Source organism: Myiozetetes cayanensis, unplaced genomic scaffold (assembly GCF_022539395.1).
Source record: "Myiozetetes cayanensis isolate MyiCay16 unplaced genomic scaffold, myiCay2020 scf1, whole genome shotgun sequence".
In the NCBI taxonomy this organism is placed as follows: domain Eukaryota; kingdom Metazoa; phylum Chordata; class Aves; order Passeriformes; family Tyrannidae; genus Myiozetetes; species Myiozetetes cayanensis.
The window spans coordinates 105,633,316-105,657,179 of NW_026086604.1; the positions used below are offsets into that span (position 1 = coordinate 105,633,316).

At 41.3% G+C, this 23,864-nt stretch overlaps 1 protein-coding gene across 2 annotated transcripts in view; it reads left to right on the top strand.

Moving 5' to 3' along the window:
- CDCP1 (CUB domain containing protein 1) overlaps nt 1–23,864 on the top strand; it is an 88,379-nt gene that overhangs the window by 5,663 nt on the left and 58,852 nt on the right. Inside the window, exons 2-9 of one of the 2 annotated variants that reach the window (XR_007630495.1) lie at nt 7,316–7,519; nt 8,833–9,189; nt 10,938–11,306; nt 13,918–14,145; nt 14,848–15,228; nt 15,546–15,911; nt 17,196–17,277; nt 18,444–21,263. Coding sequence is in view for 1 of the 2 variants with exons in the window: in XM_050328860.1 (XP_050184817.1) it covers nt 7,316–7,519; nt 8,833–9,189; nt 10,938–11,306; nt 13,918–14,145; nt 14,848–15,228; nt 15,546–15,911; nt 17,196–17,277; nt 18,444–18,894 (2,438 nt within the window). In the remaining variant the exon portion in view is untranslated. Of the gene's footprint in view, nt 1–7,315; nt 7,520–8,832; nt 9,190–10,937; nt 11,307–13,917; nt 14,146–14,847; nt 15,229–15,545; nt 15,912–17,195; nt 17,278–18,443; nt 21,696–23,864 lie in introns of those variants that run through there. The other variant, XM_050328860.1, reaches the window with a different exon arrangement.

Genomic DNA, 23,864 nt, shown 5'->3' on the forward strand with positions numbered 1-23,864 from the left:
GTGTTCTATTGGATACCTTTTAACAACCATCCACAAGGATGCCATGGGACAGCCTGCCTTGAGCTGTGCCTTTTGATTTCTTGGGGAACCAAGTGAGTGTAGTTACTTGGTGTCAGAGCAAACTCTTATTTTGAGGGTTATAATAATATTGACACTTTGGAGTTGACTCTGGTTTTTCTGGGTCCCTGGGCGGAGCTGAGAGAGAGCAAACTTTGAGGAGTGAAAAGGGATGATCTGAAGTTCCTCATAAGTGAGAGACTGACGGCAGGATGTTTGGCGTGGGAGGGACCCCTGATTGTGAAATGTGCTTTTATTCCTTTGTGAACCGGAGCCAAGACCAACGAGCTGCTCAGACATGCTCCAAGATGTCCTCTTGCTGGTTTACATCAAGGTAGGAATAAACTGTGCAAGCAACACCCTTTGATCAAGGGAGGCTCCTGCAGTGACTTGTGTTGTATCAGCGTTCCTTGAGCCAGTGCGACATTTTCTCCCGAGTTGTACAGACTCTTGTGTCGTACATTTTGTACGCTGTATGCGAGCTGGTGGTCACTTGCAGGCAGTGTTCACTGAGATCTGTGTCTCACTTCTACAGAAGCAACAAAACTTCGTATCTGTAAAGTGATAACTGAGAAAGGGCAGCTCAGAGACAACATTCTCCTTTACGTAATTACAGCTAAGCTTGCCAAATCACAAAGTGTCTCTTTTTCCCCACTTTTGGTGAAAATCAGAGTTTCTTTTAAAAAAATCTCTGTTTCTCAAGTCATCTGTCTTAATTATCTTCCAAATTGTCTTCTAGAGAAAGGGGTAGAAATAGGCCTTTTTTTGTTGTTGTTATTTTAAATCTGTAGGTACTTTATTCCTGTTAGGCAGTACAAATTAATGAATTAACAACTTTTCAATTAGCAAGCTTGTTGGCCCGGGGTGCTAACAGATCTTTTCTGGTGAATTGTGCTGGAATGGCTTGTAACATCACTATGCCACCCTTCCTCCCTGATGAGGAGGGTAATGTGTGACATCTCACCTCCTTTGTGTCCCATCCTGTCTTGTCAGTTTAAATAATCAGTGAAGATTAGGGGACTGTACTCTGATGTCTGAGGCATGGGTATTCTCCCCCAGGTGCCCTCTCCTGAGATGTGGGTGATTACCGTGGCATAGTAGCAATTGGCAGCATCTATCTGTAGGAGTTTACAGGCTTTGCAGATTTTATTGCTTTTATTTTCTGCACGATTCTCTGAAAACAATCCTTTCACAAAATGTGGACCTCATATCCTAAACAAGTGTGATGTTGGAAGACAGGTCCAAATACGAGGAGATCATCCTGCAATGTAGAGAGTAGTTAGTTCACACTTTAAATGTAAACAGAAAACCTGGTCACTTTGTAGAGTCAAACAGGATTTCAGCAGCTTGCAGCAAGAAGGTTGGCTATAATTTTTGATGAGGCTTGAGATCTTGCATTTGCTGCTCTCAGCACTGTTTAGTAGGTGAGAGGAGTCCAAACAGTGTATTGGGTCCCTGACTAACTTTGCTAAGGGCTTGAAGGTAATTACCTGGATGGACATTGCAGGTGAGATTGGAGGAGTGGATGGTGCTTGGACAATTGGGTGCTGCAGTTAACTGGAGAGTTGGACTGGAGAGCTGGACTCAGATTGTCAAAGGAGAAGTCAATAAGACAGGTACAGCATGACTGAGTTGTCAAAGCAGGGAGATGTTTACTCTTTTAAATATTATTTGGTGTGTTATTTGTAAATCTGAGTGAACTGTGCAGTGAAATGTGTTGGAGGTGATGCAGGCGCAGCTGTAGGTATCTTAAGTTGAGCCATTGGGGCGTTTGTTCGGGATGTGGGAGCTTGAGCCAGCGATCCCCATCACAGCCTTGAGGTTCCCTAGCTAGGAGGAAGGGTGTTTTGGATGGATTGTTCTACATGTGTCTTGCTGATGCTGCTGTCTCTTGATCTGATGCTATCCAGTAGATCAGGGAGAGGAGTTGGTTTGGTTTGGACCTGAAATAATTCAGATTATGGCTGGGTTACTGTGTTATTGAGTTGCACCCCTTGCTTCCCACCATCTTGCAGTGACTCTTGCAGTAGATTATGTGTAGTGGAATAACCTCAGCAGGTTATAAGTGGGCCTGCGGGTCAGCATCCGTGAAAGGGCTCAGAAGAGGTGATGAGCTTTCCAGGAGAGCCTTCCAAGCTGTAGAGGCAAACGACATCCCAATGCCATCCTTGTCCCGGGGTGGTGGCACAATGCGCTGCAATGAATGAGCCTGTTCTCTGGAGAGGTGTGTTGGTTGTATGGATTCAGATCCCCCTCAGGCAGAACTGGGATTTGGATACAGGTATTTCATATCCGGAGCTAGTGTTGCCACTCCTAGTCTTCCACAGCAGCCTGTCTCCTCCAGCTGCTGCCAGCTCTGAGTCAACCCCATGCACCTCGTTTTTATTAAAAATGGCTGTAGTGGAGCAAGGCTGTGATTTAACCAGAATAGGAAACTCCACAGTTTTTGTACGTAATTTTGGCATAAATTAACGTCTGGGATTTTGTTGGTGGTGACTCTTGTGGGTTTTGTTTTCTTGGTCTGCCTGGGATTTTTTTGATTTTTTAAATCCATTCAGTCAAGTCATGTGAAACAATCCATAGATGCTTATGGATAAATTACTGCAATAAAATGCAGCTGTCTACCTAAAACTAGTTGGATTCTGTTCTAGGTCCTGCTTTGTTTAGCAAGGCACTGCACATAGCCATAAAAACTTCAGTTCTGCCAAGTCCTTTGCTTATACATACTTATGCACACTCTCTGTGAGTGCCACTGGCTTGACTACTCACCAACTGTGAGTACTACATTGCACCCCCTCTTGTAAAGGAAAAACGTCCTCTTGACATTTATCTATACGTATTAAAAGTACCATAAGATTAGTATCAGGTGCAAACACAGTAGATACATTTGGGCTAAACTCTTTGGAGTAATCCGACTTGTTTTACACTGTGCAGTTTGTTTCTAACCCCTGTGGGAGAGCTCTGAGCAATAACATTGATGATAAGTTTGGCAGTGTCATACTGTTGGAGAAGAGCTAGCCAAGCTGTGTTTGTGCGGAGAGGGGCATTAACTGGTGATAAAGGGATGCTGTGATGAAACAGCTGTCATGAAGGTGCATTCTTAGACGAGCATGAGCAATAGAAAAATCCAGCTGTGGCAGGGAGGGTGCAGACTGAGATTAGGGCACTTGAAGAACTATCCAGTGGAGACTGCAAACCTGTAATTGCTTAGAGGAAAAGAAAAATAGGGTGAGATCAGCTGTCTACGTCAACCTGTGAACTGACTTGGGGTTGGAGGCTTCATCTCTGACTTCTTCTAGCCCAACAATTTCATTGTTGTGTAGACAAAGATGAGATCCAGCTTGGCAATGCTTCCTCCTGTTGGTTTGGATATCCTGTGTGTCATCCCTGTGCAGCAGCAACGAGGCGTGGAAATTGCTTCTTTTGAAGAAATGTGTCCAGTTACCGGTAATCCTAATAAAAAGGCATGCAGTGGGAATCATAGACAAAGACAGATTAGTGTGAGTCATGAGGAGACTCACTTGTGCGTGTAAATGCTCTCCAATAAAGGTGCTCTTTAAGTAATCTCTCTATTGTGCTGCTTGTGTGTGGCTGTAGTTTGGGGGTTTTAGTCATTTGTTCATTTACTTTTAGTGACGTTGGGATCACTGGATGTAATTTCTGCATGATTCTTCTATTTTTCCAATGAAAACTAGATTTGATAGTCTCATGTATCTTAGCACATCCCTAGCTGGCTGCTGTTGACATTACAGCGCTACACTCTTATTTCTTGGCCAAAATTACCAGTTTCATCTGTGGAAGCTGTTTGATTATGCAATAAAGGTGTCTGTCATCATGTGGGCTTCTAGCAGACAGCTTTGCTGAGTCTAATTTGATACAGATCTGCATCCTTGTTGTCTATTGGGATGATGAGATATTGATCATTGCAACACTTGTGTGATTTTGCCCGGGTCCTGTTTAGGAAAGCTGAGGCATGGGCCACATCCATACTGGAAAGTGATACTGAGCTGACCAATATTTTATATTCTTGCAGAGGGAGCAAATGGAGAATGATTATATGGTCATGAAGTCAGCAGTAGGAGAGGGAAGGAGGTAAAGAAAAGTCCAGGCAGCAGAGTATGGGTCTTTCAAGGGCTGGGGAAGATAATACTTTATTTTGACCTGTGTAGGCAGGCTTTGCTTATTTCAAAATGTTTAAAAGTCCTATTCCTTGTTTCAGCTGAGTTTGTGTATTTGTTCTGTATTAAAACTAGTCATATGTTTAAGGTTATGCTTATATTTAATTCTCATGACTAAAAATCAGAGCCAGCGTGTGGTGCAGAAGTGCTGGCTGTTAGTGGTCAGGGTGTCTTTCTCTGTCCTCCCAGGTTGGTTGTATGGCTGTGCTGTCCCAGGGGTGAGAAAAGGAATAGTGGTAACTGTTTGACTAGGAAATTAGAGACAGACTTTTCAGTAATACTTGTAAACTGTAGATGAGTCTGACAGTTATCCTCTTTTGTCTGTAATTATTAATTACTGGTAGTATGCTATTAACACTTCATATCAGGGGGACTTAAACATCAGAAAAATTGTGACTGTCTTGGTCAAAAAGTATTCTGTGCACTAAGTGTGATAAATAAAAACCCCCCAAACCCCCAAAAAGCATCCAGTGTTATGGGAAGCAAAACTCTGGGCTAGGTTGGAAGTAGTTTTACTTTCTCTTCTGAAGACTGTTTCCTCCTGAAGAATAAGGAAGAGCAGCACTGGTTGCTTGCTTGGCAAGCAACTCTCTTACTTTTCCCCACCCCATGGACATTGCCCCTGTAATTGTCTCCTGTGTGCTTGGAAGGTCATTGCACAAGGCAGTTCCTAGACTTTTTTTATTTCCTCAGGAAATCCAGATTGAAAACCTCTGCAAAAGCATTTCTAAGGCAAAAACCCAGATGTAAAGTGTGCCAGCATTTGGAAGAGGCGGGAGAATTCAGTGTAGGCTCTTGGGTTAGAGTACTGTCACCTAAAAGCTGTAAGAAAGTTACTCAGTGACCAGGTTCTCACTAATGGTTTTAGAGGGTGGGTAAACTTGAGGTTAAAAGTATGGGCAGCAATTTGGCAAGCCTCGTGGTGTTTGAGATTTTCATTTAAAGCCTTTGATCCTGGAGTCAGATAGGTGAGGCAGTTTCAAGGGCTTGCTAAGTCTTTCGACTCCAAGCTTGTGTAGAAAAGCTAGAAAGGCTGCAAAAAGGCTCAAGACCAACAAAACGCAAATAAAAGCATGATGGGGTGTCTCTTTGAATATTCTGCCCTATTCTCTTTAGCCATGAGACTTTTGATACCTGGTGTTGACAAACCTGGAGCTGCAATGTTCCCAGTGGCAGGGAGAGATAATAGCCCCTGATCAATCCCCAGGACTTTTGCCAAACATTGCTGTAAAAGTCAGGCCCGGGAAAAACATGAGATTTCTGTAAAAAGCAGGAGAGTTTTTAAACCTCTCTTAAATAGAACAGGTGGGTTTTGTGTGAAATGGAGTCACTAATGCAATAAGCTTCTCTCTGCAGCTGCAATGGCTCAAGTTTGGAGTTGGGTGGGCACGTTTGTTTAGGTCTTTTGGTGTGCTCATCTGCCCTGGGAGGGCTCTGCTGATCAAGGATTGCTGTGGTGTGCTCAGCGTTGCTCCCCACAACCCTCATCAAGTGAGTTCCCGGGTCTCTGGGCTTTGGCCAGCATCCTTACCACTACTGTGTCAGTAGCAGCTGGCGTGGACTGTGCTGGTGCTCAAGGGATGGCAAATGGTTGGGCAGAGCCTGGGGCATCCTGCAGGTGTGGTTTTGTGAGCCAGTTGTTCTCCTACACCTTCCTGGCATGCTGCCTGGCAATGGGAATGGCTTTGGAGGCTCCCTCAGGGTACTGCACTGCTAAGTCTGCCAGGGTAAATCTCTCTTTCTTGGGGTTAATGAGCAAGAGGATTCCCAACCTGCTGTATGGGCAGGGCTTTGTCATGCAGCCCTGTGTGATGTCCCACTCGAGGAACAGATGCTTTTAAACAGAACTTGGAGTAACCTTATTTCTAGATCTCTTATTATTTTGTGTATAGTTTTTTTTTTTTTTTTAATATATATATACACTAGAAGCACAAGTGCTGTAGACACTGTGATTGTATCTTCCAGACACTGAAATAAGGAAGGGGGGGAGCAGTTGAAACAAGTAGTAGAAAACTAATCTACTGACCTGTCCTCAGATTTTCACCTGTGGCTGGGATATGGTTGATTTCAGTGCAAACTTTACTTGTTTCAGCCAAGGCTGGGCTCCATCTTTGCTAAGCATCCAACTGATGCTAATAATTTTTATAGTCATCTTGAATGTCCAGTCAGTGCTCTTTGGTGTGTCTTATATTGCATCTATATTTTTAAAAGACAGTCAGGTTTGATCTGTTTGTTGATAAACTGCTACCAGTAAAATAAAAGAGTATTCAACAAGCAGTTTATTCTGTGGCTCCAGTATTTCCTGTGAGAGCTGCTGCTGCATCTGGTGGTGCTTGAGGATGGGTTGAAACCTGTGAAGTATTTCCCAAAAGCTCTTAAGTCAGTGATGGTCATGTCAGGGACAGAAGGAGGTGTCCCAGGCCACAGATGCCTTCAGTGCTGGTGAGGGCATTGTGTGAACATCCCATACCTTCAGGGAATAAGTTGTGAAAGGTGGGGAGGGTGGAGAGAGCCATGACCCTGGGTATAAATGTCTATTGGTATGTGCTTTTGGTATCATTGGAATACCTCATCAGGTCTGCAGAAGTTGTTGATGTGTACCCAGAGATTCACCTGTCACCATTGTGTGTGATTGAAATGGAGGCTTATTTTGTCGCTTGGTTAATGAGTAAACTTCCTAAATTGAGTCATGGCTTGATGGGTACCTTCAGAAAAGAAGGAGGCTGAGTGATAATAGACTGAAAGCTGAAGTAAGGAGAACAAAAATTTGAAAGGAATAGCTGAGCTCCTTTTTAAGTGTGAAGTAAATTACACTAGAGAGTGTAAACTGGAGCAGAATTGGTTCTGCACAAATTCCCTGCATACCTCTCATAGGCACATACAGCAAGCATATTTCTGTGTTGTCTATGCTGACAGAGCTCAGGCATTTTCTACTGGTACAACACCAGAGACTCCTGAAAACGTGGATGCTAATATTCCTTTGGACACTATGGCATCTGTGGGGATGTGTGGAAAGGCTGGTGATCCTCATACGTTCTAGTAACAAAACACCTCTGTTATCTGTTTTTTTTCTTTCTTAGCTTCCTTTACAATCTCTCTTCAGAAAGTGGACAACACCACAGTTATGATTAAACTGAGACCTGGTGTTCCATCAAGCTGTCATATTCGCATTAAAAGCGTCAGCAGGTCTGAACTCACCATAAAGCCTGGGGAAAATGTGACTTTTACCTTTACTTGTAGTACTCCAGAGAAGTATTTCATCATGGAAATTCAGAAAAATATTGGTAAGATACAGATTTTTTTAATTTTCCCCCAATGGTAATTTTCTTCCAGTAAAACCACATACCCTTTATTCCAGTTACTGTATTAAGATATCCACCTAATGTTAGGTAAGAAGAAATCTTTGAGCACTGATAAATAACCTTAAATTACTGAAACTATGCAAGTTAAAGAAGTCTATTGCAGCTGGCAAAATTAATGTTAACTTGACTGTGTTGGAAACAGCCAAATTAAATGGTACTTTGCTGAGCCAATTCCTTTCTGCCTTTCTTTTCCCCACAGTTTATAAACCCATCAAATAATCTTTTTTTTTTCCCTAACACAAGCCTCTGAATACTTATAATAATATATTATGTATTTGATGAACAGCTTGAGTGTATCTATAAGGACAACTGAAACATTCAAGACATGCACATGTTTCTTTATATTTGATGAATGTCACTGAAGCTAAGAAACTGAACATTTGGAAGTGTAACTAAAGCTTCATTTACTTTTGAATGTTATCCCTGGTGTATGTACTCTTTAATGTCATGAACACGTGCAGCTTCACAGCTAGATCCCAAACTTCATTGGGCATTCAGTCTTTAGTAACATCTTCATTATTTTTGGGATGGTGTTCAAGGATAATTCTCTTTGTGTTTTGGAATTTTATTCATATGATTCATGCAAATAGTAATGCTCACAATATTTCATGATATATTTGCAAGATGCACTTGTGATATTTCTTCTTTTAAGTTGGAGCTTAGACACAGATTAAAGTATGCTTATTTTGAGTGTCAATCAATCATTAGGATTCTTCAGATTAAAGTTTTCTAGGTTCTCCCCAGAATCCTGGGGTAGTTGTTTTTGTTTTTTATCTGGGCACCAAGGAAACAGAAATACAGTTCACTGCAAGCAGTAGAAAATTTAACAGTGAAAGATTTGACAGGAGTTCTCTGAGCGAGATGGGATAAAATGGATTCTCTAGGTCTATGATTTCCAGCTCTCTTGACATTGTGTTTCTCTTTTGCCCATTCAGACTCTGCCCTGTTCACTAAATACCTTCTAAATTCTTCAGCAAACAAGGCAGAATACTTGAGACAATGAAACCCTTCTATTAGACAGCCCAACTAAAGCAGGTTTATCCTGTCTGTTCTATGGGAGACTTGTTTAGAGACAACATGTGACCATGTTACAGGAGTGTCTTTTAGTGCACGTAGAAGAAAAGTTCAGTGCAACCTGAAAGTTGTGAAAATAACAAGGAAGGAGAAGTGTCAAATTCCTTGTTTACCTGAATGGTTTCTAGAGCGTATTATGGCTCTTCTTTCTCTCCATTTAGACTGTGTGTCAGGCCCATGTCCCTTTGGAGATGTTCATCTTTACCCACTGCGGCTACCCCGCCTTAATAGGACTTACATCTGGGACGTGAAGGCGAGTACAAAAGCTGGACTCGAACTAAAATTTTCTGCCCCGTGGCTAAGGCAGATTGAACCAGGAGAGACGTGCCCGGATTTCATTAGCTACAACATCAACAGCTGTATTGATAAGGCCACGGTCAACATTGGCACCTTCTGCAGGAATGGCTCAGTGTCTCGGGTCAAGTTGCTGGGAGGAGTTGTCATGTCTCTGCACCTCCCGTGGAACTCGCCCCTCACAACCTCAGGCTTCAACATAGCTAACAGGGCTTCCATAAAAAGTGAGTATGGAGTACTGTGATTGAATTATTTGAACCTTTCTTCTCAGCTAACCTTCTAGTTTTGGTGCTGCTATCTCTAACTCCCTTCCACTTCACCTTTTCTGGAAACTATTGTTGTATAATTTTTAGTTTGGTAAGCTGCTGCTCTTCTGGAGTCAAAATATCTTAGTTTGGTTGATTAATAATTATGAAGACTGTTCTGTTGCTGCATTTGGTGCACTGGAGAGAGTCCAGTGGAGTGCCACATAGAGGATTAAGGGACTGGAGCGTTTCTTATGAGGAGAAACTGCGGGAGCTGGGCCTATTTAGTCTAGAGACAAGACTGAGAGGAGATCTCACTAATGCATATAAATACCTCAACAGTGGGTGCCAGATTCTTTTCCATGTTACCCAGTGATAGGATGAGGAGCAATGACCATAAACTAAAACACAGTAAGTTCCACTTCAACCTGAGGAAGAGCTCCTTGCCACTGAAGGTGGCAGAACACTGGAACAGGCTGCCCAGTGAGATCATGGAGTCTCCCTCTCTGGAGACATTCAAAACCCACCTGGATGTGTTCCTGTGTCACCTGCCCGAGGTGACCCTGCCTTGGCAGGGAAGTTGGACTGGGTGATCTCCAGGAGTCCCTTCCAACCCTAAAAATCCTGTGATTGTTCATTTCCAATCTCTTTAAAATTCCTAAAACTTTAACATACCTGCTCTCTTGGTTTTGTGTGTTCAGCTAGGTGAGACGAGGTAGCGTACTTATTCTAAGTCAAGAGAGTTTTTTTATGGTTGCAGTTTGTAGTTGGGCTTGCTTATTTTTAAATAAAGCTTTCTTAACTCCTGGGGCCTCAAACCGATCCTCTCTTCAGAAGAGGAATGTGAGAAAAGGGGAAGCAGTGCCTGGGAGGCATGTGAGGCTGCTTAAATACAGTTATCTGTTTCAACCTGCACAGTAACACAAAACGTTGGGTAATAATCTTCCTAAAATACCTGAAATATTATTTACCAATCAGTGGGTTCTTTTGTGATCTCATGACAAATCCTCTATGGGAGATGTTCTTGCTCTGTACTCGAATTCTGCAGTTGTTGCTATCAGTTATAAAAGGAACTTGGTCCAGGTTGAAGCCTCTAGAACATGAGTTTTTGGTAACTTCTGGCACTCCTTGCAGTTGCACATCACCACAGGAGTCCTAGAGCAGGACCATAATCTCTGTGTACTCAATTTCACACTGCCAAGAGTCATCCAAGCATAAAGTGTATTACACAGACTCCACAGTTCAGATTCATGTTTTATCATGCCTTTTTGAGGCTCTTTGCTGGTGTGCTTTTGTTAGATTCAGGAGGTTTCAGGAAAGATTGCTCCATTCTGGTATAAAAGCTCACATCTTCTGTTTCCCGTAACCTGGTAAAGCAAAAGCAGTTATCAAGTATAATAACTCTTGCAAAGCCAGGAGTAGAAGTACAAACTAGGATCTTTCCCAAAAATGAAGGTTTGCCTCTCTATATGCTTGAAAGGTTAACCCACTGAACTGAAAATTCAGCGTTAATATGTTCCTTATCTTTTCTGTAATTGAAGACCAAAGAATCAACTTTAGTTTATGTTTTAGTCTGAGGGTCTTGTAATAAACTAACCTGTAGTTGAACTGGATGATCTCACTGTAAAAATAAAAGTACCCTGCCTCTGGGGTGCTAGACATGTCAGTGTGTCTTCATTAATTGGAACTTGTTTTGTGTATTTTCTTCCTCCCAACCCATGCTTTAGGGTTATGCATCATTGAATCCACTTTGAAGGGGGAGTCTTCCATCACCCTGATGTCCCCCAACTACCCACTGGGCTTTCCAGAAGACGAGCTCATGACGTGGCAGTTTGTGATTCCTTCCAACATGAGAGCAAGTGTGTTTTTCCACAACTACAGCCTCTCCAACTGCGAAAGGAAAGAGGAGAGGGTAGAGTACTACATCCCTGGCTCCCTCAGCAATCCGGAGGTGTTCAAGCTGAGTGACAGCCAGCCTGCCAATATTGCTGGCAGTTTCAACATGTCCCTGCAGGGCTGTGATCAGGATGCCCAGAACCCGGGCATCCTTCGCTTGCTCTTCCAAGTCGTCGTTCAACATCCGCAGCTTGATGAGAGTAAGTAGCTTTTATTGCTTTTGCTTGCAGACACCTGGACTGAGCACGAGAAGGGAGAGAAATACTCCTTGTTTTGTTATTTTCCTTGAACTTAGGTCCCTCCATGAGTTTAAGGAGGTGGGTTGCCAAGCAACACTGAGGCCTGTTTTACTGCCCTTGGTACCGCTGGCCGTCACTACAGGAAGGCGAGCAGTGATGCTGAAATTTGCAATTTGCAACGGAGAATGAAGCTCTGTTGTAGATTTTATCCTGTAAGCTTGTAAATTGAGACTCCTTTCCCTTTCCAGCATCTGAATCATGTAATTGAAAAATGCCTTTAATACCTGGAGTGTCAGGTCTTGCATGTTGTATAGACTGTGTTCCTCCCGAGAGTCTGATCAAGCTATCAGGCAAGGACTGTAACTGCTCAGTTGGAATTGTGTGGGGTTACGAGCGGCTGCCTGTTCTCCAGTAAAGAAATCAAGTTCAAGCTCATTTGGACAGATTTACTTTCAGACATAAGATTCAACGTTTTAAAGACAATTCATAAAACGTGAGCCCAGTTTCCTGCTTTCAGCATGAGCAGTTGCATTTAACAAGGTGAAACCTGCTGTCATGGTAGGTAGCAAGATCTGTAGCATAAACTGGTGAAATGAGAGGTGGAAAATTGTGTCTGTATTGCTAATGGCATCAATGTGCATTTCTTTCCTTCCTTTCTTCCTTCCTTTGAGTTTTATTTTGATTGCCTGAACATCATCTAATGTGAAGAAGTCACATACTTCACTAGTAATACCTCCTACATATTTGGATGTTCTTTGTTTCTCTACACCAAGAAAATAATTTTTTTGTCTGTTTGTTTGTCTAGCCTGAAATCCAGATTGGTTTAACACAATAACTTGTAATATCAGAGCATTATCTAAAAACAGATATAAAAGGCCTGGTCAGGTAATGAGCTAGTGATTTATTCTCTGACTTATCAGCTCTGACCTCATTTCAAGGTGAAGGTTAATAAGGTTAATAAGGTGCATTCGCTGCAGAAAAGCAGGTGGAGGAAAGTCCACACTTCACCACCACTGTGATAGGAGCTACTTAGAGGCTTTTTAAGTGATTTTAGAGGGAATAAAATTTGAATGGCCTGTGCCCTGAAGTCACATATCCAGAAAGGGCCTGAAGCATTTCACCACTGCAGTCCTCCATCCTTTGTCTCTCTAGCCTGGCTCCATTTGTGAACAGTAAATCCTCACGAAATTGTTGTTAACATAATCATGTTTGCTTACATTTATTGTGTGTTGCATCTTGGAAGCTAGACAGAGTGAAAACATTATATTCAGTTAATCAGCTTTATTTCCCTTCTACTTTGGAAAGCAAGGAGAGTTTTAATATATTTATGGCCAGTAGACAAGACAATAATCACCTAAAAAATTAAAAACAGGTTGTCATTTCGTGAATGAAATGCAAGTAATAAACCATGAGGATTTAAGAGACAACAGAGGTTTCTCTGTGGATTTTGTAGGATTTCATGATTGATTTTGTAGTTATGTAAGTTCTATCAAAGATTCAAATTCAGCCCTCAGGTTGCCATATGCAACATTGCTTTTATTAAAAATGCATTGATATCTGCTTATTTTTCAAAGCTTCCCAAACATTTGGGTATTCCACAGCTGTCTGTGCTGCTTGTCATTAAATAAGAAGAAAATGTAGCTCTTTGCAGGCACACTAACTTCTTGATCTAAGTCTCACTGTGTTTGGCTGCTGCAGGAAAAAGCATTCTGAAGAATGAGTAACCTTGTGGTAGGAATCCCAGGTTCTGTTCTTGGTTGTAGAAATGATGTGGACAATTCCATTTAACCACTTGCCTTTTTGTGTGTCTGATCTTCCTCACAGGAGAAAGCTGTTTATTCACCTTTTGTGTATGACTTTGAGATCCATAGCTAAAGCTAAAAGCAGAAAATGAAAAGTAATAATAGAGTATGTGTGTGTGTGTATATTTATTCCCCCCCCCCCGTTCTTTATAGAATCATAGAATGATTTGGGTTGATAGGGACCTTAAAGATTATCCAGTTCCAACCCTTCCTGCCATGGGCAGGGATACTTTCCACTGTATCAGGTTGCTTTCTTTGAGGTTAGGGACCCACGACTTGTTGACATCATCAGATTGTTGTGTGGATCCAGTATCTATCTTTCCACATGATAGTCAATCTCTGTGAACTACACTGTGACCCATAACCTTCCATTTTTTCCTCTCTCCTTCTGTTTCCTCCTTCCAGATGTTCTAAGTATTTGCAACTGCCCTTAACTTGCATGGGAGAAGGTATTTGCCATTCCTGCTTACCCTTGTTGTTCCAACTTGCTATAACTGCCCACACATGGGGCTTAGCATATGTATTAGCCTGCTATTGCTGGAAAGGGGGAGGGAAATGGGCTTTGCTTGTGGAAAGGCTCAAACCTGTACATTAGAAGAGCGATACAATACCTCCTGAGTTTGTATTCCATTGATGGAAAGAAGAAAATATCTTAGCCAACATAGAAGTAGCTGTTAACAGCTGTCTGTATAATGGGGTGAGAAGAGATGAAGCTCTGCTTCGCACCACGCTTCTGGCCTGTAATTGCTCTGGGATGTTTTTCGTTGCAGATGTCACCCATCTGGTTGACCTGAGCAAGGAGAGGAACATGACTGTGACAATACACTCCGAAGGGTGGCCCGGCCACACCCCGCTCATGTCTGAACCCATATGCCTGATCTGTAAGGATCCTCGCACCTGCGACCGCGTCTTGACTTTAGCGTCTGGCACTGTCTACAGGATCTCTTTTCTGTGCAAGGACTTGTCCCGTCTGAGGATCACGGCTGAAAAAGGCATAAGTATGACAAAAGTGGCTTAACGTTGTTGCCTGGGGAATGCTTTTGCATGTTTTTCTCCAGGGCTCAGTGAAACCTTCTCTCTCCCTTTGGCTTGAAATGGACTGTAGTTGGAAAGCAGGCGTTGGTACAATGAATCTGGAGGTGATCTTGTTCAGTACATCATTCTACCATTAAAAATAGAAACTGTGTAGCTGTTCCCAGAAGGGAAAGGACAGAAATCACCTAAGAATCTTCTCGCTAGGGGCAAAATAGGGAAACAAAGCCATAAATCTGCCCATGAAAATTCAGGACCAAGGTGGCCATCAGGAATGCATCTTGTGCTGCTTCAGTGTCCCCTTGGTATCTGATTTTCCTAAATTTTTTCAACTACTGGTAAAGAAAGAGATTTTAGGTATGTATCTGTACCTTGACTGGTCTGCAACAGTGTCCCAGTCAGCAAGCGATACAGCAAAAGTAGTAACTTGAGGAGGAATTTTGAATATGTTTGTATCTATTTGTTTCTTTGGTGTCCTTCACCCTGTTAAGAAAAGCTCTTTAAATACAAACAGTACATGTTTGGGTAAAGGTTACTGAGAGGGTATATTTTCTCAGGTAGGTGCTTATCTAGGGTCTGTAATGAAACACTGACAGTACTCTGTATGTGCCTAGATAATTCCTCTGCAAGAAATACACAACCTTTGAGATTTGTTTTTGTGATTGCAGGCTGTGTTGATTTTTGGCGGTGTCAGAAGAAGATCTATTCCCTTTCGGTGCCCAAGGCTATTACGCAATTGCCAATTCAACTGCACAAGTTTATTTGGAAGCTCTTGGCTCCCGATCTGATCAACATAGAAATAACGTCTCCATCCTTGAAACTTCAGCAACGTATCCAAGAACAGAAGTGCAACATGAGCTACAGTTACAGCATTTTTAGTGCCACCCCAGAGACAGAGCTGTATGTTGGTGCATTCTGTCCTGGTGGATCCATTGAAAAGATTCAGATGAGGAATAATGTCACCATATCCTTAAAGACATTTGGTAAAGGATTCATCAATGAATCTAACACTCAGGATTTGAAAATGTCTTTTGTGCCACATATTAAAGGTGAGGTGGTAGGTTTTGTATACTTTGTTGTGCAGTGATAAATCTCTCAATACGCTTATTAAAGCACATATGGATAAACAGAAATTAAGAGTTCAATTCTTTAGAGTCTAGTCGTGGAGCCATTGCTAGAATCAGTCAGTATCTGAAACACTGAGGTTGTTTATTCCTGGAAGAAAGAAGCAACTTTGTACTCCAGGTGCTGGGTAGACAGTTATGGCAAATTCTGCAAATGTACCTGTGTTTATTGTGATAATTACTGATGTAGGAGGGGACGATAATAATCAGAACTAAGTTTTCATTCTTTTCACTTACTGCAGATGAGTGCACTTTCACTGTGAGTCCAAATCCAAAAGCCAAAGTTGAGTTGCAAAGTCCCAACCCGCGTTATGGTTTGCCTCCCTACGTCTCCATATCCTGGTACATTGTCGTGCCCGGCAAGCAAATTGCCCACCTTGGGTTCTCCAAGAACCGCATGGGCATTGCTTGTGAGACAGGCCATGCCTATGTCAACATAAAGGAGGAGACTCCGGGGGCAGAGGAAATCGTGCGCCGTGAGGATGAGCCTCTGCCCAATCCCCGAAATATGTATCATAACTTCTGGGTAAACGTCTCCAACTGTAAACCTGTGGACAGGACGCAGCTGACCTTGCAGTTCTGGGTGACTTTGGCTGACAAGCAGATAGGTGAGTCCTGTAAGGCTGTGGTGGTTTGTTTTTTGCTTGTTTCCTTGCTTTCCCTTGGGGTAACAGGAATGGATGGTGGTCCTCCTTGGATGTGGGGGGTTTATGAGATTCTGCCTTTGAAAATGTCTGTCCTTCAAAAACTTCTGAGAGTTTCAGCTGGGTACTTCTAGGAACTGGGGAGAAAGGAGGGATTTTAATGTGGTGGGGGTTTCTGGGGGTGGGGTGTCTTTCTGGGTTTTCTTTTGTTTACAGAGGGGATTGAAGGGATTGGGGTATTAAGACTAGATTTCGTTTTTTAGAATTGATTTTAGATTTTTTTGTTGGTGATAGCAGACAGAATGTATAATAAGATCAAATGATTTTTCTCCCTTCCAAGGTCACAGACCTGGTGAACAGCTGGGGATTTGATTATGCAAACTTATTCATCCAAGTAGTCCTCACTTCATGTTAGCAGTTCAATTAGTCTCAGTGTTCACATGAGCAAGAAGTCATCCCCAGGACAGGTCTGACCATTTAGTGGCAAATGGGCCCTGACTTCTAAAGGCAAAATCTGCATTCTTGTTCTCTTTCATCTCCCTGAAACATAAACACTTAAAAAAAAAAGGGGGGGGGAAAGGTGACATTTTCAGTGTAGTCTTTGCTTATTAAAATTTGCTTCACATATACACTTCCTCTTCACCTGTGGGAGACTGCTGTCTGTAGAAGGATTGGATTCACAGACTAGGGCTGAAGCAGTATCAAATTGATTTCTAATTTTATAATAGTTTGTTGTTTTGTTTTTTGGTGATGTATACTTTTAAAACATTCAGCATTTTGCTTTGCTCATGTGTGGACTTTCCTAATCAATTTCAAGTCAACACAACCTCTGCATTTCAGAGGAAAGGTTGTTTTGAGAGGAAATTGTTGAAATGCCACTATTTCTTCTGTTGAATTCTTCTCTGTTTCTGCACTTTTTTTCTCTTCCTTGCTTATTCAGCCAGAGGCATGTGAGATGCTGCAGGTAAGTTAAGCAGTGCATGAGCTGTATTAAACTCTTGGAGGTGGGTGGGTTGATTGGGTTTTTTGGTTGTGCTCCACTGCTAACAGCAGTAGTTGTTTTATTGCCTCTTGGAAATGGCTTGTGTTGTTCTGTGGTGAGCATGGCTTGGGAACTGCTGCTCTGCAGGCAGGTGGTATGCGTAGAAACTCCTGAGGAGGTTCAAACCCTGTCAAAAAGACAGCTTTTAGGAGAAAGGTGGATGTTCTTTCTTTGGCTCAGTGTCCTTGTATCTTGTCTGTTTGCAGACCTAGGAATCATACTTGGTATAGTGGCCGGGGCCGGAGTTCTTGTGGCTATCGGACTGACTGTGTGCTGTGTTAAGAAGAAGTAAGTTCATAATTTGGCATGTGTAACTTAGCAGTTAAAGAAGGTACTTTGGGAGAGCTGCTTGGCCATCTGTTTTATGTGTTGATATAGATCCCTCGAATCAGGGTCTAAAGCATGAGGTAGGCAATGATGTGGGAGTAGGGTGACTCCAGGAATGCTTCTTTACTCTAAATTGACTGACCCTAAGAGCCAAGCAGCATTCCTGGAGTCACATTACTTCAACCTGCAGAGTACTGCTTATCTTGACAGCTTTTGGCTGTACTGTAAGTAAGGTGTTGGTTGGACTTCAGCAGCAGTCCCTGTGACACACAATAGCTACATTCATTGCAATGTCATGCGTGACTCTATTCAAGTCTTCATTCAAACAAGCTGTAAACTTACCTAGATATACCAAGAGCTTTCTTTCACCTACAAAACATGCAGCAACTTCTCCTGGAGTTTACACATTTTTCTGTGGGATGAGCCCTTGGAAAGAGAACTGAGCTGTGCAAAGCTTACATGCATAGCATTACTCATACAAGCAGAGTCTGAAGTCACTGATAGCTTGGTCGTTCTGATACATATATTCTCAGTGCTGTCAAGGTGGTTGGGTCCAGAAACTGTAGAGCTGGAATATATTTATGCCATATGGTGATTAGAGCACTTATGAGCGCATTTTCTGCCACACAGGAGAAACTTTACAAATGCGGGCTTAAAGGTCTTCAGTTCAGCCTTTGTTCTTCCCAATTTAAGGACAGTCACTCAAAAGTATAACCAAGAAAAGTTCATTTGGCTTTTACTGGGGACCCACTGTCTCATCTTTAATAACACTCAGCCTTGTTTTGTGAGGATCTAGTGGTCTCTGGGTCAGTGGATGTTGTGGGATTCGGTACACTGCACAGCTAGGACCCCAATGTTTGTGAGGCCATTGCAGTTAATCTTGGAAACTTCAGGGTCAAACAGCAGCAGTGGGTAACCAGGTAGTGTGAAGTTATTTTTTGCTCTGTTAAAACAGCATGTCTAGACTCAAGAGTCTATTTTTCCTAAGATTGCAAGTAAAGCCTTTAATCCAGGTAGACTGCCTGACTCTGTGGCTGAGATGGGTAAACAGAAGTTGTTATTATTATTGAGTTAAACATGCCAGGTGTGTTGTTTTTGACCTGTTAACAATTTCAACTCTGTAACAGGAAGAAGAAAACCCAGAATCCCATGGTGGGAGTGTACAATGCTAATGTGAATACCCAGATGCCTGGCAAAAAAGGCTTATTCACAAAAGGGAGGCAAACCAGTGAGTCTCATGTCTATGCAGTTATTGATGATGCTGTGGTCTATGGACACTTGCTGAAGGAGTCTAATGGCTCAATTGCCCCAGAAGTTGATGTGTACCGGCCTTTTGATGGACCCATTGGTAGCTTGCCTCCTTCACCACCTCCATTCTCCTTCAGAAAAGACATTAAATTCTCTTCTAACACTGAGGAGGAACCTCCACCTTTGACGGACACAGAGCATGACAATTACACATTTGCTCATCAGAAATCAGGGCAACTGGAGGACAATGAAGACGCAAATGAAAAGGATAAGGGAGACACAAGTACGCCCTTGATGGAAAGTAAAGAACAGGATGGTTTAGTGGAATAATTTTATACCAGGTATAGCAGTTTTCTGTGGAAACACAGGTGTAAGGATGGTGGTCTAGGAGAAAAAAATACTGAAGAGGAGTGTTATTTTTAAATATGTTTTGATGTTGTGTTGTTTTGTGTGTGTGGTTTTGGTTATTTTATGTTTTGTTTGTTTGTTTTTTTTTTAACTTCAACTGTTGATAGCTTTCAATTTTAAAGTGAACATCTAGCAAACTCAATATCAGTTGGGACATTCCAGGACTGCATGCACTTCTGGTTGTGAAACAGGTGCCAAAGGTACACTTCTGCTTTTTACTAAAAAGGCATAAGGAAATTTAATTCCTAACTGCCAGCTTAAAATTGGGGCCATTAGTAGTGGGGAGAGTGTTCTGTCCAGTATTTCCTCCTCTCAAAGCCGTTTGTTTGAGTGTTGGTTGGTGACTCATAGGAGATCCAGGCTGCATCACTGTCTCAAGGCAGCTCCAGGTTGCACACATCTAAGCAATCTGGTAATATCTGAGCACAGGTGGGGACACTGTCCTTTCCACCACTTGCAGCTTGAAAATTTATCATATTTAGCATGATAGTGGCTATGTAAGTGTAGTGAAAGACCATGTAGGCCACCTGGAAGAGCTCTGTGCCTGTAAATCAGTGTGATCACTTGAACTTGGGCTCTTCTACTTCAGAAAATAAGTTATGGGTTTTCTCTAATTTTCAGCTGATGTTATTATACTTGGATTATACCACATGAGCCTACATCAAAGGCTATTTTCTTGCTTTTGTACAAAAACAGTTTCAGAAGTCTAAACCAATTTGCACTTGTGTTCAGATGCCTGTGACGTTCACATTCCACTAATGACTTGAACTTTTGGTTTAAGTAAGAGTAACGAATCAATGAAGAAATAATGATGTGGTCATTCAGCTGTTTACTAGTGCTTTTTGCCTCACCTGTTACTAAGGATTAAAAAACAAGGTAAAGGAAACTATTGTTTCCAGCAGGTAGTTTCTCTGATATGCAAAGAATGAGAATGAATCCATAAGGCAAGCCTAAATGTTTTAAGTGTTGAAATGATGGTGGGGACGGTTCTTGACTTCTGGCGGGACTTGCAGTTCAGTTGTCTCTCTGCCTTTGAAAGGCAGCTCTTGAAATCAGGTAAATTACAGGTTCCATTTTAGGTGCCCCTCACTCTAGCCTTTTTAAAAGCCTGTGCCTTTTAAAACGTGAGGGTCAGATCTTTGTGCAGAGGATTACGGGTATAGAAATAAAGTTACCTTTTACGTACAAACATCTGTCTTGTCCAGGTGTGCAGTTTACTGAGGATGTTTGTGATTTTGTGTGCAGCACTAGACTCAACGACTGGAGCATTTCTCTCCGAGTATCTTACTGTTTCTTGCCTAGTGGTGCACAGAGGTGACATAAAACTTCGACAGTGTTGCATGCAGTAATGTTAAAATATAATAATACTTAAAATTAAAATGTCTTTTTTTAGAAACCTTACTGTTTACATTAAGAAAAAAATGTGGATTTCTTCCTGTGCTAACTATGCTGGCAAATTGACTATTTATTTGGTCAAGTGTGTGTATTTAACAGTGTGTACCATTATACTGCTTGGAACCACTACAAGATTCAGTATAATGTCATATCTGATGCAGCTTCCTGTAGCGTATAGCAAAACACATTCCAGCTAAAAATGCCTTTTATTGTTTCAGGTATCTTCCTGCTTATTTTTATCACTTTTAATATGGAAGCGTGTATTCCTAGATATCTGGCTACTCACTGGGATCACATATTTCAAAGTGTACTGGGTAATTTTAATGTCATTTGATAACTTAAAAATATTTCTGTATCAATACTGATTTCTGTTTTTCTCGGGTAACTGAATTGCCACAATACATTTTTTTGTCATAGTAGTCCAGTTATGCATTTGTGTGGTCAATGTTCCTCACTTCTGTTTTATTGAAAAGGAATGAGAAGTCTGTAAAAGAAATTCAAGGCTTTCTCTTCCCCTTAGCAAGGTCTCTGCAGTTGCTTGGATGACTTTTTTTAGTTCATGTTCTTTCTAACCAACTGAAGAAAACATAATGGAGATTGGGCTTTTGTTCACAACCTCTTGATCTTTGAGAATATGATGGTTGTTGATGGATATTTTCATTTGTTCTCTTTTAACTCAGCTTTTGTTATGGCGATATAAACCTTACAGATGTTTCCAGTCTGAGGTTAACTTTTACTGTGCTTATTTTCATATGTTTAGAGTAAGAGCTCAGGCACAGAGTCCAGTTTGCTTTTCATTAAGAGAAAGTTGTGAATTCTTTTTTTTTTAAATAAATGAAAAATAATGCTACTGCCAGCTGGAGTAACTAGTGTATCTCTTCCTCGTGTGTTTGTGTGTGGCCTCAGCCTCAAGTATTTTGATGTCTGACTTCATAGCTTCCACCATCACTCTAGACAATAGAAATGGGTTTCTAGAGAATCTAATTTCCTGGGATAACATACTGCTGACTGTGAGTGTTCTTTTTCTTGTGTAGCCAGTGATATGCTGTTAATTACAGTTTTGTTTGTTACAGGTGTTTGTTTAGGTCATTGAGGATAAGGGTTGTAAAATATTTGAAGCTTTCATATAAAGATAAATAGCTCAGGGGCTTCTCAGTAGGGCCATGATGTTTATAATTTATTCATCTCCAACTGACACCACATACAATGGAATTCGAAATTTTCTTTTCAGGGATAATAGCATAACAGTACATTTTGTGACTAGTTCTTCAGCCCAGAAGTGACCCTTATGAAAATGTGTGAAATCCATTTTGTTCTAAATAAAAGCTCACGGAATCAGTACATGCCGATTGCTCTTTTGGTTTATTGTTCTTTAGTTCATTTTGGGGCAAGTTTAATGTGCACAGAATGTTTGAATTCCTCACTACTGAGGATCCTAGTAACTGCTGGGAATGGATTCTAGGCTTAATTAATCAAATCTACTCTTGGAAGGCATGGGGAAACTCAGAAAGGATTGTCCAATCTCTAGGCCCTTGTCACTTAATACAAATGAAAATGAAAGTGTTTATCATCTGTATCATTACTGCAGTTGTGCCATCCTAGAATAATTCCCATGCAGTGCTGTTCACCTAGAAGTGAAAATTTCTAAGTCTCATTAACCATTTAATTGGAAGGTGGGGGTCCAGAGGAGGACAGCAGTTTCTAAACTCCTGGCCCAAATGTAATTTGCTTTTGAAGAGCAAAGGGAAGCTCAGGGTTTTGTTGCCCAACCAGCAAAGCTGAAAAGATACTTCTTGCTTCATGAGCTTGAATCTGTAAGGTCTGGACAATCTTGAGCTATCGGAATAATCTGTAATTGCTTTATTTTTAAGCATGTTTGTGAATAGTCTAATGCAATTTCCAGATAAATCAAGAGTCAAGGTACTAGTTTTTTTTGGTTACAACAAAATTTGTAGAGCACTAGTAGGAAATAAAAAGTAATTTTTGTTGTTGACACCCAACTAATAGTGAGACTTCAACTACTTGACCTTAGGGGGTGGGGGAAAAAAATCATGTTACTCTGAAGAAAGTACCCTGGGGTACCTGTGAGTGTGACAGAGAATACATTTAAATGTGTGAATGTTGTTGGAGGGCAGGGAGAAAGCAAAACACTGCGTAACACTCACCCATGTACACATGTTCACCAGGCAGGCTGTGGTGTATACAGAGGTGGGAGCAAATCTGGCTCCCTGAAAACATCGAAGCTGGAAACAAACAAAAAAACTATAGGATTTATACCTTGAGTAGAAATGGTTTTCTACATCCAGTTCAGTGATTGGTTTATCTTTCAAGCAGTGTAGCTTCACAGCAATTAGGTAAGCATGGGTTACCTAATTTTCTTTGAAACTGAGGAATTCTGGTATGGAAAACTGATCTAGCCTGGAGGAAGAAACAGTCCTTTTCCAGGGACTTAGAAACTTCTGGCGTGTTGTTCCATCAGCATAAATAAAGCATGGCAAATTGTTTCAATTAGCAACACAACAAATAAAAGGGTGTTTATTTTGTGGTTTGGGCTGCATCCATTTTTGGTATTAAAGAATTGCTACACTGCTGCACACAAACCAGGCTTTATGCTTCTGGGCAAGATGAGTCTTCAAAAACCAAAGGGACTGCTTTGTTCCTTGCCACATTTGTGGGTGCATTTTATACATAATATGTGGATTTATCCTGCTACAACTCCTGCAGTAGAATGAGTGCCTGTCAAAGATGCTCTAACAGAGCAGTACTCTGTCAGCACACAGCGCCTTTTTTTAGGCATGAGGCTGGAAAAAATGACCTCACTTCCTGAAAGGTGCTTTCTCAGAAGAAAATGAGGAAAACAGTTTTGGTGATCTCCTGTCATCTTTGCAGCAAAACTATTTTTTCTAACTGGAAATTACTTGGTTTCAGGAAGTATCACTTAGAAGCAACTAAATGCTTTATGTAAAGTATGTGTTCTCCTTTTTATCTATTTATTTTTAATAAAATTTAAAAATATTTTCAAACTGATTTTTTAATTTAAAACTGTCTGTAAGTATTTTCCCTTAATATTTAATTTTTTAATTTAATCTATTTGTTTAAAAATTAATTTTTATTTTAGTTGTTTTTTACCATTATTGGTTGCCATTGTTGGTTGCTGGTTTTCCCCCATTTTGGAGGCTGCATCCTCCAGTGGGCTGGCTTAGGTAAATGATGGGGAAGGTGAGGAGACACGTTTCAGGAGTTACCTTCTCAAATTTGTTGCTCTTTCTCAGCAAGGCCAGGCATGGTTTTCCTGAAGGGAATATACGGACATCCTGAACCTTTGCCACTTGTCATTATGGGAAAAATATCCCTGCCTTCGATCTTCATCTTAAGGGATAAAAAATGACAGACAGAGCCTATACAGACAGCTTCCTCTGTACATGAGATAATTTGTGGTAAAGGAAGTATTAATCACTTGTGCAAATCTAGTTTTCTTCACAGAAGAACCTGGCCTT